Raw genomic sequence first — 19,780 nt, forward strand, 5'->3', positions numbered from 1 at the left:
GTGTGTGTGTATTATCATTTGGTGCCATCAATTCACCTACCTCCCTTTTTTTTTTTTTTTTTTTTTTTTTTTTTCCCCTCTCATGTTCTGCATTCCTCTCTCTATCAGCAACAGGTGGAGTCAGTCTGGTCAGACCACTTCTCTTCTCTTCTCTTCTCTTCTTGAATGTCCAAAATTTAAGGAGCAAACGCTACTTTTAGTAAAGAGTATTGATGAAGCTTTTAAAACACTAACTAACACTCGATCCTACATTTCCCATAATGCAACTCAATAAAGTATTAACTTTAACCCTTCCTGCACCTTAAATTCCACTTTTTTTTCAAACCCCACATCTCCAGTTTGTATTGGAGATATTCTGTTAAAAATTTAAGGTCTAATGAGACCTGACGTCTTGGCTTGTTTGAGGGTTATTGGTTTGGGTTTGAAAGTTATTTTTTCAAACTTTAGAAAGCTCCTCCAGAGCCACAGAAAACAATATACAACTGTTTTTCACAGACTGAATAGTACTCCGCATGACGAGTAAACTGAACTTTGTGTAAAATCGGTGGAGTCCCACCGATAAAGCTTTATACAATAGAGGGTAATTATCTCTGTCATTTATAAAACTCCTATCAGTACCAGATATCTTTTTTCAGATTAAAGGTTTCGAGGAAAAATACAGCAAACTGTAAGTCTGCCAATAACATAAAAACGGCCTTTGTAGAGAAGAGGATGGGGAAAACTTAGGTGAAACCACACTTGCTGGTTTACAGTGTGATTCCCATGCACTGTAGGATGATATTAAATATTAAATTACATATTAGTAATAACCTGTGGGCTAGCAAGCTGGCATACATTCAGTCCAAACCACAGCATCTCTGCCTCCTCCACCCTGATGGATTCCCCAGACCAAAACTCCTCCGAAACCCTTCAGCGGGCCAAAAGGAAGTGATGGTGTGGTGCCAATGTTAACAGGGGTTGACATCCCTGTTATGTTCCAGTGTGTTGCTTGGAGAGAAAAACTACAGCAGGGTTATCTGGTAATGTACTGTGGCTATTCTCAGCAGGAAACAATACAGTATTATTTAGTGCTTCCAATGATTCCTTAAAAGGATTGAGATAAATTCCACAATATGCAATGTTATATCAAATCATTTGATATTTGAATGGAATTTGTCTCCTGAAACACAATGGTACAAATTTTTTTTTTTTTTTTTTTTTTTTTCTTTAATGCCAGTCCTCTTTTCCCTTATTTTTAATCTACTCAATAAAACATGTAACTTTTGGGAAAATTTGTGTGAAAATCTTCAAATGGAGGGAAGAAAAAACTCCCAGTCAAAGTCTATGATGGCTTTGATGACTAAAACCTATTTTTTCTTATTTTTGTTCATAACTTTCAGCTGAGTTTATTTTTTAAGTCTTGCCTGCCAGTGCTTCTTTAAATCTCACCTTTGTTGTTAAATGTCAAATCCTCTGTAATTACACAGTAGAGAGAGATGAGGTGACAGAGAGACAGGCTCTGATTGACAACAGTCACTGTGTACATGTGGGTACGTGTCTCATCAGTTACACATGACAGAGAATGTGTTAGGATTCACTGTAAAGCGCAGATAAGGATATAGTGAGGCCGCGGAGGTGTGTGTGTGTGTGTGTATGTTACCTTGACGCATGTGAATTGTAGGTTGGTGTTTTCACAAACTGATGTATGTATCATAAATTCTGCATTGCAAAGGATCCAGCCACTTTGTCTGTGTGTGCTAACACAAACGCACACAAACACTGACGCACACACCTCTCGGAGGTATCATTACAGCCTTATCTCTGCTGTGCAGTGAATCCTAATCCCTTATCTATTTTTCCTTATTGATACTCTGCACGCACACACACACACAAACACACAAACACACACAGAGACACATGTAGTGCGAGTCTTCTTTACCTTAACACAAAAATGTGTGTACATATTAAATGTTTTTGTTTTCAGAAATATGCAGTCAAATATTCAAAAAATATTCCAAATTGTTAAAGAAACAGATGGTCAAATGGAAATAAATTACTAGTGGGAATCTGAAGTGACGTTGTTTTTTGCAAACGTTTTGAATGGGTTTACTTCACTCCCAGGGTGCTTTCTGTCACATACAACACAATTTCACTTAAACAGCAGGGAAGTCTGATATGTAAAGAAACTGTTCCTCAGCCAGGGGACCCAGATTCACGCACCATGCTAATGTGTCCTTGAGCAATACCTACAGTACATGCAGCAGGGTTGTGGTTTTATATGCGACTTATACATTGGCCCTCGCTGTGTAGTGGTGCAAACATAGTGTGATCATGCCAAATTTGTCATGCTATGGTGGATTTTTTGAAACAGTGATTTTTACCATGGGGTTGAACTGTGGAGCTACATAGGGATTACAGCTGTGATTCATAGATCTTGGTTGTGTGCTGGACAGTAAATCAAGTTCACAGCAGGGCACAGTGACGCAGGTCTGTGGTCCAGAATACCAGGGGAGGCAGTCTTGTTTTAATAATCAACTGTAGGAAAGTTTGACTCTGTTATATTGTATAATAACAAGGCTGATATTTCTTTTCTTTTCTTCTACCTTCTCTTTATGTAAAGTGCTTTATGGCCCTTTTCTTTTCTCTCACTTTATATGTTGTTTTTTTTTTATATATGTTTCTCTCTCTCACCAATCTCTCCTGTGTGTAGGGCAACATCTAACAACAAGGTTAAAGAGATGGTTCTGTTGGAGCTGAGTTATGTTAACGCCAACCTGCAGCTACTGATGGGACAGCTGGAAGGACTCAACAGCTCAGTGGAGGTCTACCAGAACACCCAGTAAGTACAAAAATTACAGTTACTTCTTTTACTACTACTGATTCTACTACTTATACTCTTCTCTGCCTGAAAAAAATGTTGGCTAATTGTAAGTTTATCATAAAACAATCATCATAAGGAAAATACATAGAAAGTGAAAAAATGAGCTTGTAGCAATGCAAAGGTGTCTGCACCTGCCATATAAGCTTGTTTGGGGCATTTTTGAAATGGACACAATTAAACAAAGAAACAACTTGTGAACAACAGAAGATCTTGTTAGACTGCAACTTATTTTATGTATTTGTTTCTTAGCCACACAACTAAAATTTTGCACTGTTGGTTTACAATTGATTTCACCAGTGAAAAAGCAGTTTTCTTGTCAGGAGCAAGGCATCTGAGGGCAATAGAATTTAATTAAGTACAATTTACCTACAACGGTTTACTATAATTCTAAATGCCTGCGATGAGCTTTCTGCTGTAGACACGAATGATTGTGGCACCAACAGTGTCGCCACTGACCCTAACTCCTCAAAATTCTGCACAATTTTAACCTTAATCTTAAACTAAATTGAACCAATTTTTGGATTTCCTAAACCTGCACAAGTTAGGACTGGTCAAAGTCATCTCAGTATCTAGGTAAGTCCTCAATCTGGAGATCTAAACCTCAGAATTCTACTAAAACAGAAGAAGAACGCAGACACATAGTGTTAATTGGCAGCCAACAAAGAGAGTGACACTCTGTGATTAAGTTATCATGTACTCTCTCAGATGAAAGATGCTTGATGACAGAGGAGCAGAGAAAAGAGGTGTATGGAGATAGAAAGAGACATACATAAACACATGAACACAGAGTGAAAGAGTTTGTTGTTGTTAAACTGGACCAGCTGGTTTTCTGTGACACAATGCACAGAGCAGCAAGGAAATGATGAGCTGAGTTTGTATGCAAACTAAGATAAGTATCTAGTACAAGGCTCCTCTCAGTCAGTCTGATGATCGGGTGTGTATAGGTGTGTGACAGTCATAGGTTCTGGTGTTTTCTTTCTGTAAAGACAAGCCAAATTCATAGGGGTGTGGTTGGCATTGCTGTAGTATTTATGTGATAAGGATGCACACATTGTCTCAGTCTTGTGTCAAGTAAGACACAAAGGACTTGATAACTGTGATACAGAACTACAGAGACTTATAAAAGGCGTGCCAGATTATTTGAGAATTGGCATCTGTCTGTGCCCTAGATAACTTAGAGTATTTCCTCATGATAACCTGTCACCCACTGATAAAATAACCAAATAGCTTTAAAGCTAACTATATACTTTGTAAAGGATAGCACTTGGTTGACTGACACTTCAGTCTTCTTCAGGCTGGGTCTTAATTTTAATGATAATAAATGATGAACTGAACGCAATAAAAGTTTTCCATTGTGAACATATAGTATATAAAATATTTAAAATAAAAGTCTTCAAATAGTTTTTGTGTGTTAATGCAAATTACGTTTATTTAAATGCTCTTTGATTGGAGCATGTCTCCCTCCAGGTGGCTCTTCTTCTTAAAAACACTTGAAACCTCCTGTAAACCATCTGCCTGGGCACATACACACACACACACACACACACACACAAAAACACACTGTACATATACTAAACACAATAAACCTGCTCTATACGTTCACTCAGGGACAATTGAGGCGATTCCAAAATACATATACAAATACAACACAAGCATTTGTAATCCACACACGTTAACCCTGACACAAACAGAATTCTGTACAAGATGCCATGTAACCCATGACAACAAATCACAACAGAGCCATAAAATAAAGGGAGAGGTGGGGTTGTGAAGGTTTGTGTGGGATGGGGGTGTTGTGTGGTGGTAATTATGGTAATTGTTCTGAGGGTCATCGACAGAAACCTTTGATGGTTCCCAAACCATCAAGCTGCCACTATCAGGCTGGTGCATTGTAAAAACATTAGTAGGTATTGTGTAATAAGCTACCAACCTAGTTAGGGTTTTCTTTTAAATTCTGACCTAAACCTGCAGGTGACCTTATAAAACCCAAAATGCCAACTTTTGTTGACACTACAAAAAGGCCAGATTAGTTTGTTTGGCATCCAAAGTGCCAGTGCTTTAAGGACCAGGAGGAGTTAACCCGGTTTTACTCAAGCAGTTCGGCTGTCTGCAGGGTTGGAGGCAGACAGGGCGCCTTGTGTTAGTTGGTAAGATGATGATGATATTTAACCCTCAGATTTCCAGCGAAACAGAGATTTTCCTGAATGTGTTTCGTGTTTCACTGAGTGATTTAACTAATGTTGTTATCCACAGAAACTTACAATGTGTCAGCTGTGAAGGGGTTTGGTGTCCTGCTTAAAGAAACGAAAAACAGCCACTTCTTTCTGGACTTGAATAAAAGCTTTGCAGATCACCCACTACAAGAAGACATTTAGTTTACTAATTGCATGATAGCAACATCCTCAAAATTTAACAGCTGCTCCTCTGTACAGTCTTTGGGCCCAGGTGTCTTCTGTCACATGGGATCAAACAGACTCGAGTGTGAGAACATTCAGCCTCCCATCAGCCTTGTTGTCAGGCTCTTAGAGAAGCACCTGCTCATTGCTGCATGCACAGATAATAGGCAGTCTGAGAAACTGCCATTAGCTGTCCTTCACTGTTTCTGTTTAAAGGAAAATTAAACACGTGCAAAGTCCAAAGGTTTCACGTCATTATATTCACACTACCAGATATACAAAAGGCCATACACACGGGTAACATGGACAGGGGAATATCAGATATGTTGAGAAAGTCCTCCACTGTCATTTCTGAGCAGGTGTCTCAGTGGGATGATTCTGTACAGCCACAATGGGAACGTATCATCCTCCTTTCAGCCTGAAATACAATCTGTCTTTGGTACAGAAACAAAAACCCCTCTTCGCTTTTCTAGGCTTTTCCCACAAGGCACCCATCCCCTGAGCATCTTTCTGAGGTTATTTCTAACTCAGACCAGATTCAGCTGGTTTTGGCATGAGGTAATGCATAACAGAAGCACATACAGTATATGTGACTGATGTAGTACACATGCTGTACATGAAGTTTGTGACCTCCTTGAACCGCCCATTGAAAAAATAGCAGCTAATCACTGTATTCTTGCCAGTCATATCAAATATGAAAACAAATACAGAAAGGACTTGTTGATATTGATTCTGGGTCACTGACAATACCAAAATGTTATTTTTTCTGTGATTTTTTTTGATGTAGTAAATGTGTGTTAAGTTCCTTGTTGTAATGTTCTTGACCAGCACACGGACCGTACTTTCTTAAACACCCTATGAATCAGTATAGCTAAAGTGATGACAAACAGTAAGATGAAAAGATATCAGCCCAACAAGCAACTTCATTAACAATGTTACATGAGAGAGTGGAAAGAATGTGCTCTTATTTGCGCCATTATCTGAGATTACTTTAGAGAGATGAAGCCCTCAGCTTCTGTGACCTATGAAAACTGGTTGCTTATAAGAAAACAAATTCATGTGCAGCAATAAATGGTCAGATTGTGTCTTCACACATTTTGATATTTAGTAAACAGTTTAAGTTGTGCTGGGTTCTCACTTTAAACCAGAGCTCGGACTAGACTGCCAGGGTGATGGTCTGTTCCATGTCTTGCACACTGGCACTTAAATAGTTGTGTGTGTGTGTGTGTGTGTGTGTGTGTGTGTGTGTGTGTGTGTGTGTGTGTGTGTGTGTGTGTGTGTGTGTGTGTGTGTGTGTGGGCAGGTAGGGGGAGTGATCTTCTGAGAACCTTTTAACATTTCAGATTCCCTGCTGAAAAGATACCCTCATCCCCCATGCCCCTCCCTCTGTCAAACCAGAGAAAGACCACAGTGATCTCATCTACATGTACTAATGGATTACACTGCAGCCTCTATCGTGCTCTGTCCGTGTTACTGATGAATGAGGTTTTCTGTGATTCCCAGAGCCAGAGGAATGCTGCCTTATCATCAAGTGATGAATGAATTTGAGGAGTTGTTTTCTAAACCCTCTGCTTTTGATGTCTTCTACAGTGAAAAGTCTGTACTTCATCTCTGATCTCTCTCTCTTTGATGGAGAGGGACATGATTCTAATAGATTTGGGAAAAGATCCTTTATAAATACCTGTTAATTTTGGTTATTTTGGAACTGAAGTTTGTGCTACTGTTGCACTCACTGGAGGTTGTTTTGAGTGACTCAAATGCGTAGTAAATCCAGAGGCAACCCTAGCCCCTTTTTAAAAAGGACAGTTTATTTAGTAACATCTCATTAGTATTTCAGAAGGGGAAGAGTTTGGTTTTGTTTTTTTGTTTTTTTGTTTTTTTTAATAGACTCTGTCTGATCAGGGGCAGATGTCTGTCAGGTTATATTTCCTCAGCTTGGTAACAAGCTGAACCTGCTTTCCATCTGTCAGCACTAAGGACCTCAAGGTTCATATGACTAGAGAAACTCCAGACCATTATAACTACCGCTGATATCAAAATAGATGGTTAACCTGTTGTTTTATTGTTTGGTGAGTTAAAATAGTCGAAGATAAAAGCCTGCCTTGAGTGGCAAGAAGAAATATTCTTTTGCATCAATGAACCAAGGCTCCAACTCCAGCATGATTAATCAACAGAGAGCTATGTAGCTTTACAATACAAGGAGACGTGGGGGCCCCATTCACCTTAAAATAAAACCTTTTAAATCCTGACTCCTGCAGTGTGTGCTGCGCTTTGCTCTGACAGCACCATCTGCCTAATCCAGATTTACCGTCTATGAAACTACACTAAAGATTAAACAAAAATGTAAACTTTCTTGAGAACAAAGCTGTCTCTGGTGTGACCAGGCTGTTCCCAGCAATGCATACCTTTATTATTTATTAATCTTACTGTGATGTCAACATGATATCTTTAACACAGCCCGGTCTGTGGTCAAAGGGAGTTTCTTGTTTGTTGATATCTTGTGCCACACCTTAGAGCCTGCTTTTCGTCACCATCAACCTATTAATGTATCTGCAGACTAATGGTGGATATTTATGAGAATATCTGTTTGGTCTTGCCTAAATTAATTGTTTCTGATTCAGATAAGCATAGCATTGTCCTTTTGTATGAAAGGTCCCGTTGTGTCATGCGTCATCAGCATTTACTGCGTTAGTGTCCTTACTGCCAACATGTCTGTGAGCAAACTTCAAGAATATTTCATGCATGTATACAATAATGACAATAAAATGACCGGTCATGAGATCTCTCTTTTTGTGTTTCTCTTCTGTGTACAGTGAAACAGCCAACATTCCACTCATTGCTCTGGGTCTAAAGGAGACAAAAGAAATTGACTTCTCCACTCCATTCAAGGTACAGAAGAAACAACTGCAGTTTCATCATTCCAAATATTTTCCTCAAAGCACATGTGATATAGCTCCAATTAAGTTCTGCAACAGAGAGATACAGAATAATGGGATGTTGTTTAACAGCGTTTTACCATAATTTGAAGGTACATTAGGTACCTTGTAAAGCAGCAACTGATATCTCACTGTTCTCCAAGAGGCCAAAGAACTGGTGCTCACCATTTTGTTATCATCAACATTTAAACGAAACCACCATTTTTTGGTGTGTCAATTTAAGCAGTCTCAAACATCATGGAGGATTAAACATCTTCCGTGATTCTTCGTGGACAAGTTGAAACTAAACAACTGGGTTATGACATAAATATGTAGATAATGGGTTAAATAATACAGCTAATTTTATTGCAACAAACATGACCCGCATTGGTAGGCAGTGTTTTCAGTTAGGATTTAGTTATTTTAAAATTAAAGTCTCCTTTCAAGAAGGATTTGGGTCACATTATCTGCACCTTGTACAACAGGTTCTACGCTATGTTCACCATTTATTCATGAACAATACATCATATGCCTATAAAAAGGTGCGTCCTATTAAAGTGGGTCAGTAGTTAATGAGACTGGTAGTTAACATGTGGCCTAGCTATGCCACCAACAGGGAAGCACTCTCGTAAATTTCCTGATGGCACATTTATAGCGCGTAGCATCCTGTTCGGGTTTGTGAGAGGTGTTGTGACTTCATGATTTCTGAGCAGCTCAACTCGGTTTTATTTTTTGACTGTAATCACACCTCAGTCTTAATGACCAGGTGTCTCCTACCTCTGGCTGGCTGTGACAGAATGACAGCTCTCACCAGACTACTTGGCACTGCACAGTTGGACTGAAAAAAAAAAAAAAGATGAAACGGAGAGTAGTAGTGGTGCGAGAGGCTGTAGTGCCACTGAAAGGTCACAGGTTTAAAAAGCCAGAACATTCCTCAATAACTGGCCAGAAAAGTGCTGTATTGAGATGGGATTTGTTTGTTTTTGACAGGACTTTATCTTGGAGCACTACAGTGAAGACGGGAGCAGTTTTGAAGATGAGATTGCTGACTTGATGGACCTGAGACAGGTAGTGTTGTGGGTTTTTTGTGCTTGTGGTCTCCCATTAGTTTACAGACAAATAAAGCATAGTTTCAGACCGATCATGTGCTTATGAGCACTTCTAGTGTATTTTAAAGATGTTTGATATGCGCAGCATTCTTAAAGGTTTATACAACACAAAGAACCATGAAATACTTTGTCTTAAGAATTTGGGAGTTAAATGTTTGGTTCACCCAAATCACAAAAACATATAACTACCCATGTAGATAATTTTGGTTTTATATTCTGAAGTACTGAGATATTGGTCTGTGGTATTTCTGCTGCCATCCAAGTACAATGGAGATGAATGGATTTTATTTTATTTTTTTTTATTTTTTTTTTTACAGCATGTGGCACTCAGAACATTGGAAATTAGATCTGAAAAACAGCAAAGCACCTTTCGAGAAAAATCATATCCAACTTTCTCTGGCTTATGCACAGACCTTGCTGTCAACAGATTTGCTGGATTTTCTGGACGTTGTTTCTTTAAACATTTTTATAATGTAAATTTTTGACGCTGTGAGCACCATAAACAAACAAAAACAAAAAACCCCACCTCTGTTGTATTCGTGTAGTAGCACAATTTTCAGAGATGGCTTTCTGAAAACCTCACTACATAAAGGTGAAGCTATCCAGATGGCTAGGTAACATTATTGTGAGTGAAAAAAACAACTTTTTTTAGTGATCTGGGTGAACTGATGCTTTAATTGGGCTTCTATTTAACATCTTGTCCACTACAAAACCCTCCATTATTGAGGACTGTATCAGATCTATTTCCTTTCATGTCCTAGGCTTGCCGAATGCCAAGTCGAAACGAGGCTGGAGTGGAACTGTTCGCGAAATACTACAGCCATCTTCCTCTGTTGGAGAGCCGATTCTTCTCCCCAAATCGCCAGACTGGCATCTTCTTCACCTGGTACTCACCGATTATCATAATTAGAATTTAGTAAAATCTATGGCATAAAAATAAGACGGATTATAAAAATGTACTTCAACTGGAAATAAGCAAACAACATTAGAGCTTTGTTCACTTCATAGGAGAAACGAATAAACAAGCCTGGTTTCATTTCAGCTTTTTGGTTTGGTTATGCCTTCCTGCCATATTTTACATTTATTATAAGCGGGAAAGAAACTCAAATTCTAGAGGGAAAGAAAAGAAGAACAAGACATACAGGCATAGACGATTTTATCACAGTCAGCAATTAATAAAAAAAACCCTCAAATTTGGAAAGTTTTTAAATATCTTGAACCTAAGAGTAAACAAAGTTGGTCTTTAAGAAGTCCATGCAAATTCTTTTTAGCAAGCTTCTTGTATGTTATTGTTGTCAGATTAGTCTGTAATACTGAATCTGGTTAATGGAGTTTGTGGGGGCAAATGTAACAATTTTCAATCATTTGGAGGACATTTTGTGACATCCAGCATAATAGAAAAAAGTGTCTGAAAAGCATCCAAGTGAAAGCTCTGACACCCTACTGACTTCATGCTAAATGCACCTCATTCATTCAGCAGAGATGGAGAAGAGGGAGAAGATGAGTTTAAAGGTTTAAACCCTCACAATCTTTAGGTGTGAAGGAGAGAAGACGAAGGAGAGAAAAAAAGACCAAAGATGTTTTAAACTCAGAGACCATTTGAACTAGAAATGTGTAAATATAGAATATGTCATATGTTTAAATCTTACTGTACGTAAAGTTCTTGCCTTATTGACCTTTTTAATTCCTGGCGAACATAATATTTAACTCCAATCATCATGTTGTATATTATTAGTTGTTTCTTTTACATTTTCTATCTTCTTAGCTTTCATTTGACTAAGTTTAACTTTCTGTAAGGCGTTTTGTGATTGTTTTGATGAGTGAGTGACAGCTCCCTCCTCTTTCCCTCAGGTATGACTCCTTCACAGGAGTGCCAGTGTGCCAACAGAACCTGTCACTGGAGAAAGCCAGCATCCTCTTCAACATGGCCGCCCTCTACTCTCAGATTGGTACCCGTAGCGACCGACAGACAATAGCCGGCCTGGAGGAGGCCATCTCTTCCTTCCAGAAAACTGGAGGTAGGAAGAGATAGGAGTGGTAAACTGGGTTAATTTGATCATTCCTCTCTCACCAGCCTGGAAAGGACCTCATATTGTCATTTCAGATGTTCAGAGATGTAAAATTAGAAACATTCTTTTCTTGATTCCTTAAATCCAGACTTATCTGTGATCCCATGCGATATCTGCTTTCACCAATACAAACGAGAAATAATGGGAGTACCAAAAATTCTGCAATGCTCCCATTGAAACTGTTCAGAAGGAGCACATATGATAAGTGATCAAAATAGAGAGAGGAAGAAAAAGAGAGACAGGAGTACAAATAATGAACAGCATTATTATTGTTATCAATAGTTTTGTTCTTTTAAACATTTGACATGTAAATCAGCTCATCTCTGTGGCCCAAAAATCACCAGGTGCAGTGATTTATCCAAACTTAAGACATTCCTTTCTCCTTGCAGACACTTTCTAATGACGTTAACAGGAAAAAGGCACATACTGTTCTGTAAGAGAATACCAGTGCGAACGCAGCCTTATTTTCAAAATATATGCCAGACTCCACCCTCTGACTTCTGCTCCGTGACGGAGAATGAACGCAGTTGATGTTTCTCTGGCTTCTTGTCATGTGGCTGAGCTCCAGAAAGTACCAATCTTATGAGCTTGTTTCCCAACCCTCAGAGGGTTCAGGAAGCTCAGACAAGTCTTGATAGAATTATGACTTGGCAATGTGAAGAGTATTGCAGTATAATTACAGTTGTGAACAGGCCAGGGCTTTAGTTGTATTGCTTTGATGGCTATAATTTTGGTTTGTACTAAGTAAAACAATTACGCTGTTATGAGGAACATTGTCACTAGTATGAAGAGATGGTAGTAAACTAAGCTGGGAGATGATAGGCAGGGATGCTAGCTTTTGAAGGGCTGATGAAGTGCCCTTTAGCCAGGGACACAAAAGAGGTTTAAAGGATGGGAGGGGCCAGCCAGCTATCGCAGAGTCTTAGATGCAGACTAGTGAGGCAGTGCTCTGTTATTAAGTTGTCTTCAACTCTGTGCTGCCAGGTTTGTAATCTGTAAATAAGAGGGAGGCACTCTCAGTTGGAATGCAGATGGTCTTATTGCTTCCATTGAACATGAAAAACTAATTTAAGAAGGTTTGTGTCTTGGCTAAATTTTAAAGAAACACACAGACATTGATCTCACTGCTAGCAGTGAGGTTTTCCCCCCTTACTAAATACTGTAGAAACAGCACCTGGAACCTTTTTAAAACATCTGTATAAGATGAGGGTGTCAGTAATAAGGGTTAATGTATCAGCATGCTGAAGAGCCCAAGCTGTCATTTTGTGAAGCAGTAAATTATATGCATTTTCCAAACTAAGTTTTTCCCATGGAAAAACACTAAAAAGTCACAAAACTATCAGACTGTACTTCTATCAGACTACTACTAGTAGCACTGACTACTACTATCAGAGTAACGTGTTGAATGTTTGGGATCTACTGTACATTTCATCAATTTTGACTTGACAGAATGCATGAGTATATATATCCCATATAACCTCCCTCTTTCCCCCTTTAAGCTCCTATCTACGCATGAGACCGAAACCCAAACTAGAGATGTTGTGTTTAGAAATGACCATTAATGACAGATTCTGCTTGGCTTATCTGTTTGGATTACATGGCCTCTTGTTACGTAGCTGACCCTAACCTCATTGTGGAGATAGTAAAGAGATTTAATTCCCTGCAACTCTCAAAAGAAGAATCAGGAACAAAATACTTTACAAATTTGTACTTCTTAATATGCAGTATACAGTCATCAAATATTTTTGCTCTCACAGAGCTAAATAGGATGCAGATTATCCTGCGTTACATGCATGTTTTTTAAACATTAAGAAAATCTTTTGTTATACTGACCAAATGGCCTTAAGTTAAAAAAGTCTAAGTAGAGAATATGAAGAAGTCTTGTTTTCCTTTGCCGTTGTAATGGCAGAGAAACTCCCAACTGATTATTGTTAAATTGGAATAGTTTAGTTTTGAACTGTACTGAAGACTCATTCTCTCCCAGGTATCCTGAACCACCTGAAGGAGACATTCACCCACACTCCCAGCTACGACATGAGTCCAGCCATGCTCAGTATGTTGATTCGGATGATGCTCGCTCAGGCTCAGGAGTGTCTGTTTGAGAAGACTGCGTTGCCTGGGATTCGAAACCAGTTCTACTCCCTGATGAAAATGGCCCAGGAGGCCGCAAAGGTAAATAGCAGATGGGGAAACATTCAGTCCTCACATGTAATAGTCACAGTGTTCTTTCTTTGGCTGTGGACTCAGTAGGATATACTGTACTTAAAGTGAAAGTAAAGTGATAATGTCACCACAGTCAGATTCTTCAATTCTGTCAGCGATTTAATCCAGATCAGTGCTTTTAATGTCCTCTCAGTAACTCTGTCTTCCTTTTCCTGCAAGGTCTCAGAAACCTACGACCAAGTCCATCAGTACATGATCCAGACGCCAATTAAGGACAATGTCCCGTTGTTCTGGTCCACGATGTCACAGGTCAAAACCAACCACTACCGCTCCATGGCACACTACTTTGTGGCATCAGCCCTGCTCGACCACCAGCGTAAGGAAAACAGTTTATAGAGAAGTTCATAATTTTCACACAGATTCCATGTCTCAAAGATGAACAGGCAAGGTTGAGCTGAATTTGGAACTTACAATTAGAGAAAATCAGGGAAAATTAAAAAAAACTAAGCTGACTGAAAAAAGTAAGGTTAAAGATGGTAAAACCTGAAGTGAACTGCTGGTTTTTGGCTTAGATAGCTAGCAGTGAAAGGGAGGATAATGTCACCGTGCAACTGTTATCTGCTGGTAATCCAAGATTCAAGCTTGCAAGCATTCAAGTTATTTTCTTCTGCTGAGAAACACTACTGTCAGAGCAGGATAAATGCCTAGTAATTTGAATATAGTCGGCAATGCACCGGGTACAGCAGTGCCCTACATGTTGAATAAACAGAGGTGGGTTCTTCACGCACAAACCACAACACAAGGTAATCTAATAATATTCTAAGTGTAGTGGCAAAGTCAACACAAATCAAACTTTTCCCCTCTTCTCTTTTAACAAAAACACTGTACTGCCACAGTAAGGTTGTGTCAACAGGTGGACTTCATGTCAGCGTAGTTTTACTGACTCTACTCAACCTCCATTCTCACGCCATCTGAACACCTACTGTAAGTTTTAGTGTACTATTTCTGTGAGATTAGCCTGGCTGTTGGCCGTTAAGGTGAAAAACACTTCTGGGAGTTATCAGCTGACTGATTTTAAACGCCCTGGAAAACCTGATCCTTCTCTTAAAGTGCTGTATAGGCCACTGGGTTGGTCATGTCAGATGGCTGGTCTGAAGCAGAGCCAGCCACAATGCTGTTACATAACAGCTATTTAGGGACACAGACCCCATGGTAAAGAGAGGCTGTGTTTCCAGGAACTCTGGTCAGAGAAAGAGCAAGAGATCTTGAGGGAAAGAGAGAGAGAATTGGAGTGAGTGAAGTGGAAGTAGTGTAGACTGCTGGAGGATTACAGTTGTGTGGCCTCTTAATGCTGTCTACATGATGAAATGGCAGAGAGAGCAAGTGAGAGAGCCAACGGCAGAGTGAGAGTGGAAGGGAAGGAAGTTTTGTGAGTGAACAAAAACCCTCCAGTGATTGGTGGTAGTTGTTGCTAATTTTGTATCGTATTGCTTTATTTCTTGATGGCTTGTCATTATTTAGGGAAATTAATCATTTAGTTGAAAAAAAACCTTTTTATTAATTTGTTATTTGTGGACTTATACTGGTCCATAATTCAAAATTTCCTTCTGCTATGCATCAGCATTTTGTACTTTTGTTGGCCTCATGTTTTTATCCTTTTTCTTTCTTATTAATCATTTACAATTTTAATTTCTGACAGATAAAACTGTAAAACCAAATTAAACAAAATACAGCAGATTACATTAAGCTTTACAGTGGATGGTCATAGTTTTACCCAGTGTTATGAGTGGGACAGAACAGAGTAGGGGAACAACAGAGCGAAGCAGCTTTGAGTTTGGCGGCTCATTAACAGATTCCTGTGTGAATGAGGAGAATAGAGCAATTACCATGGGACTGTGGAAAGAGGACTAAGCCCAGAAAAAGGATGAGTGAAGGCCACTGTAGTAAACAGATTAACCACAAACACTGCTAAATAAACGCTTTATACTGTCTGTGTGAAGCAGACTAGTCAGGCTTCTAGAAAGCTCTGGTGCTTTAGATTTACCTGTTAAATGTGATGAGCCAGAATATTAAGGAGAAGAGTCGCTTGTTTCAGTGATGACCCCATCCTGCATGGGAGAAGATTTTCTTTCATTCATTTCAAAATTTCAAAAATACAGTATTTCTCCATTACTTATTCTTTGTGTTCCCTGTGTGCCCAGTGGGTCCCAGTGATGACGAGGACCAGCAGGAGAAGACCTTGTCACAGGTTTATGATCGCCTTCCTGAGGGACGCTCTCCTCTGGACATCCTGAAGAATAAAGAAGAACGTAAACGCATTGGTAAGAGTGAGCACACAGGCTAAGCCCAACAGAAAGCAAAAGAAGACAGTAGAAAACAATATAGTGCAATTTTTCTCTTCTGTTCTCCCCTTTGTCCCTCTCCTTATCCATTTTATGCTGAATTTTCCTCCCTCTCCCTAGGTAAAGCACACATTCGACGGGCCATCCTGGGCCATGAGGAGGCTCTGAGGATTTATGGTTTGTGCCACCACTTGAACAAGCTGGAGATCCTGGAGGACATTTTAAAGGCCAGTCACCAGCGCTCACTCAACAAGCACAGCGAAAATGACAACAAAGAAGATTTCCCTGACTACATGGAGGCACCCGACATCATCTGTGAGTCTCAAATGTTTTTAAAAGAGGACAGCAACACCATCAATGAAAATAATGCTGTTTGAGTAAACACCAGAAGCCAAGATAGGATTAGAATGATTGTTAAGTTTATTTGAGTCTCCATTAAGCATCACTTAGGTGACAGCTATTCTCTCTGTGGTTGACATAGAAATTGACCAGTTACCTTAGTGTCGCCACAACAAACACTTCACAAATGATACTAATGTCAAGCAGGACCAGTGTGTTGATTTGTGAGGTTTGTCTCTCGGGGAAACCGTTTGCAGAAAGACTGCTGTATATGTGTTCCACACCTGCTGCAATCAGATGTGATAAGTGACACATTTTCCAGGTACAGATGATGTAATGTTTACACTGCTCACTCCCTAGCTGCGCCTCTACAGCAGCAACACTTAAAATGTGGTTGTGACAGTAAACACTGTAGAATGACATCTTTGTTTCCCCCCCTTTCCTTCCATAGCCAAAACAGAGCACAAAGCAGAGATGGAGGTTCCCGCAACCACAAAGGTGAAGGTCACCGACTTTTTCCAGAGGCTGGTATGTGGGTTACTAATCTTCTTCCACTCACATTGCGGTTTTTTTGTACATGTTGGTTGGTTTATTCAGCAAATGATGTGAAATGGCTCTGGATTTGAGTTTTAGATGTTAAAGTATTCTTTTGTTTATAACACCCAGAGTGTATTTTTGTTATTTCTGAGTACAACCAACCAAGGATGAGTCTCTTGGAAGCTTTGGCACATTTAACCAAAGTGCTCTCTTGTTTCCAATGCCTCCAGGACTTTCATCCAAAGCAACAAATACAAAACTAACACTAACCATGGATAGAGGTGCTTTGATTCTGGCTTGAAGTCTACCTGGGTTATTGTGACATTTATTTAGAGGGAGATGGTAGGAGTTGAACTTTGCCTTTACAAAAAAAATTCTACTAAAGTTAATGTTGGTTATTCGAATTTATCTGAAGATTTCAATCTGAGAATGAGGTTTCTTAAATCTCTCTAAAGGATGACTTGAATAAAGGTTATTCCCCGATAGCACCTCATAAAGCCCTTGTGTTAAAGGCTAAAGGTTGGAGTTTGATTGCTCATTCTAAATTATTATTATTATTATTATTATTATTATTATTATTATTATGATACTGTTCACATTATCATGGTTGTGGGTTGGTGTGGGGCACTGGCACCCTCTGTCACTGGAAGTGGAATCTTCTGTTCACATCCTCGTTAAGAAATGTTCAATTGCAAGTACTTCATTTTTATCAGCTAGCACGGTTTACAATCACTGTGACAAATAAAAAAAAGGGCTTCAATTTCAAGAGAAACAACCTTACAAGAAAATAACTGCTAAGGAGTTCAAGGGTCAGAGCATGTTGCCAGTCAACTGGTGTAAGGAATCTCTGAATGAGTTTAAAATTCCAACGTGCTCTTCATGAACAGTTTCAGCTAGAAGACTGTAGTCCCTCAAGATCTGCAGAGAAATGAGAGCATGAAAAGATAAAGCCAGAACTATCTCACCATACAATCGCTGTGGTGATAATTAAAGATGCAGGAGTGACAGGCCTCATCTTACTGTTACATAGGATTGATTGTCAGGATTTACTGGAGGAAAGATTTTTTCCCAAGCAGATAAGTGTATTAATGCAAGATAGGAGTTGGCTTCAGCAGTCTAAATGGGAAAATAAGACATGTTTGTGATCAGTTATGTCTAGTGCAGAAATGAATAGTCAGTATTATTAATTATAAAATAAATTGTTAACTCAGTTTAAGTCAGTTTACAAGTAAAAATACCAAACATTTGGTCTTAAATATTCTTGTTTTCAAACCATTTTAAATAAAATACTTTGCTGTATTTTTGACCGTTGGCCAGACAAAATAATACATTTTAAGACATCCCTTTTGGGTCTAGCAATTCTAGATGATTCAACCATTTTCTTCATTTTATAGACTAAAGCATTAATTGATAAATGCAAAAACAATTGCTAGATTAATTGATGACGAAAATAGTTGGTGATTGCTTCGTCGTATTGTACTGTGTATTTATAGCCCAACATAGCAACACATACAGTTTGTTGAGAATGTTTTTTATATATCAGTTACTGGGTTTATAGGTTACTGAGGCCTGTGTGCCTTTTCAAAAGCAAAAGTGACTGGCTTGGTGAGAGAGCAAATTTTTTTTGGGAACAAAAAAAAAACAAAACAACTTTCTAATTATAGAAACTTGGAAACCCGGAGGTAAGGTGTGAGAGAGTGGTTATTAAAATATGGTTCATGGCCACGTGACTTTTGTGCACCACCTGTGATTAGGGGCTGAAATATACACGAGTCTGTCCCTAACCACAGTGCTGGTTATGAGGTATGGTATATGTACTGTGGTAGTAGCAGCTCACATATGTGGATTTAAATCTTGTTTAAGTCTGTAGAGACAAAAGGGGATTATTATGCTGGATTTCAGTTTTCCCCCAGGCATTCACCAAAATCTACGAACTCTATAGGATGTTATCCTGTCAATTTTATAGAAATCCCATAGCCATGTTAACCACCGCATCCCCTCACTCCCTCCACTCAGGGCCCTCTCTCAGTTTTCTCAGCTAAGCAGCGGTGGACAGCCCCACGGACAATACAACTTCTTCCAGAAGACAGAGACCTGGGTTTCACCCTCAAAGGAGAATCGCCCGTCCAGGTGTTTTCGTTGGACCCCCTCTGCCCAGCTGCTGTGAGTTAACCTACTGTATATTCCTTTCCTTTGACTGAACAGGAGAAGACTGAATTTCTACAATGCAGTCAGCCTTTGGTTTCAGTGAATATTAGCATGGAATAAAAATCATCTTGTGGAGACTTGAAATAATCTTGAGATAGGTAATCTATCACAGCAAACATCATAATTAAATTAATATTTATCAATGTTCTGTAACGCAATTTGTAGTCAGTTGAATAAAATCCATCTTCATGTTCCTTTTGAAAGTGTCTTTTTGCCCTTTTTTAACCTTTGACTGGTAAACTGTGATTTAGTCTCATCTTCATTAACTGATGCGAACCAGATGAGTTTATAGTTTCACACTTAGGAAAGGGGAAGAGGTTTCATCATCTCCAGGCTGTCAGAAATAAGTTAACAAACGATGTTGCTTTAGAGCACAGAAAACGTTTCAGGGGCCCTGCTCAGTATTTTCCTTTGTCAAACTTTAGCAAAAGCCAGATGCAAAAGTTGATCAGTATGAACTCCATGTGTCAGGAATAACTAGCAGTGAGTGGCTTTTTCTGCAGTAGGAGAACTAACAGATTGGCATTTCAGAAAGTAATTTGCATACTGAATATCAAATAAATTCAAATGACTCAGTCTTATCAGACAACCTTTGATTAAATAAGTCATTCTCAGAAACCCTAAACAGGATTCAGCCTGAATGTTTGAAGACCCCCCCCCCCTCCATCTGGCTACTAATTTAATTAAGAATCAGAGAGTATTTACTCTCTGCAATCCTTCTCAGTCTGACAGCTCATTAAGAGGTGCTGACAAAGAGCAGACTCTTTATTAGGCCCTGCAGGCTATGCAGAGAAACAGATTAGTAGTATTGCATAAGCTTAACTAGGCCAGACTCTTTATAA

At 39.1% G+C, this 19,780-nt stretch overlaps 1 protein-coding gene across 2 annotated transcripts in view; it reads left to right on the forward strand.

Moving 5' to 3' along the window:
• rhpn2 (rhophilin, Rho GTPase binding protein 2) overlaps positions 1-19,780 on the forward strand; it is a 33,039-nt gene that overhangs the window by 9,947 nt on the left and 3,312 nt on the right. For both annotated transcript variants that reach the window (XM_040125229.1, XM_040125239.1), the window contains 11 exons: positions 2,690-2,818; positions 8,070-8,145; positions 9,162-9,239; positions 10,042-10,166; positions 11,132-11,298; positions 13,334-13,521; positions 13,732-13,888; positions 15,714-15,833; positions 15,975-16,169; positions 16,645-16,721; positions 18,747-18,893. In XM_040125229.1, coding sequence (XP_039981163.1) covers positions 2,690-2,818; positions 8,070-8,145; positions 9,162-9,239; positions 10,042-10,166; positions 11,132-11,298; positions 13,334-13,521; positions 13,732-13,888; positions 15,714-15,833; positions 15,975-16,169; positions 16,645-16,721; positions 18,747-18,893 — 1,459 coding nt within the window. The remainder of the gene's footprint in view (positions 1-2,689; positions 2,819-8,069; positions 8,146-9,161; positions 9,240-10,041; positions 10,167-11,131; positions 11,299-13,333; positions 13,522-13,731; positions 13,889-15,713; positions 15,834-15,974; positions 16,170-16,644; positions 16,722-18,746; positions 18,894-19,780) is intronic.

The sequence above is a fragment of the Xiphias gladius genome, chromosome 1, assembly GCF_016859285.1.
Source record: "Xiphias gladius isolate SHS-SW01 ecotype Sanya breed wild chromosome 1, ASM1685928v1, whole genome shotgun sequence".
Lineage (NCBI taxonomy): Eukaryota > Metazoa > Chordata > Actinopteri > Istiophoriformes > Xiphiidae > Xiphias > Xiphias gladius.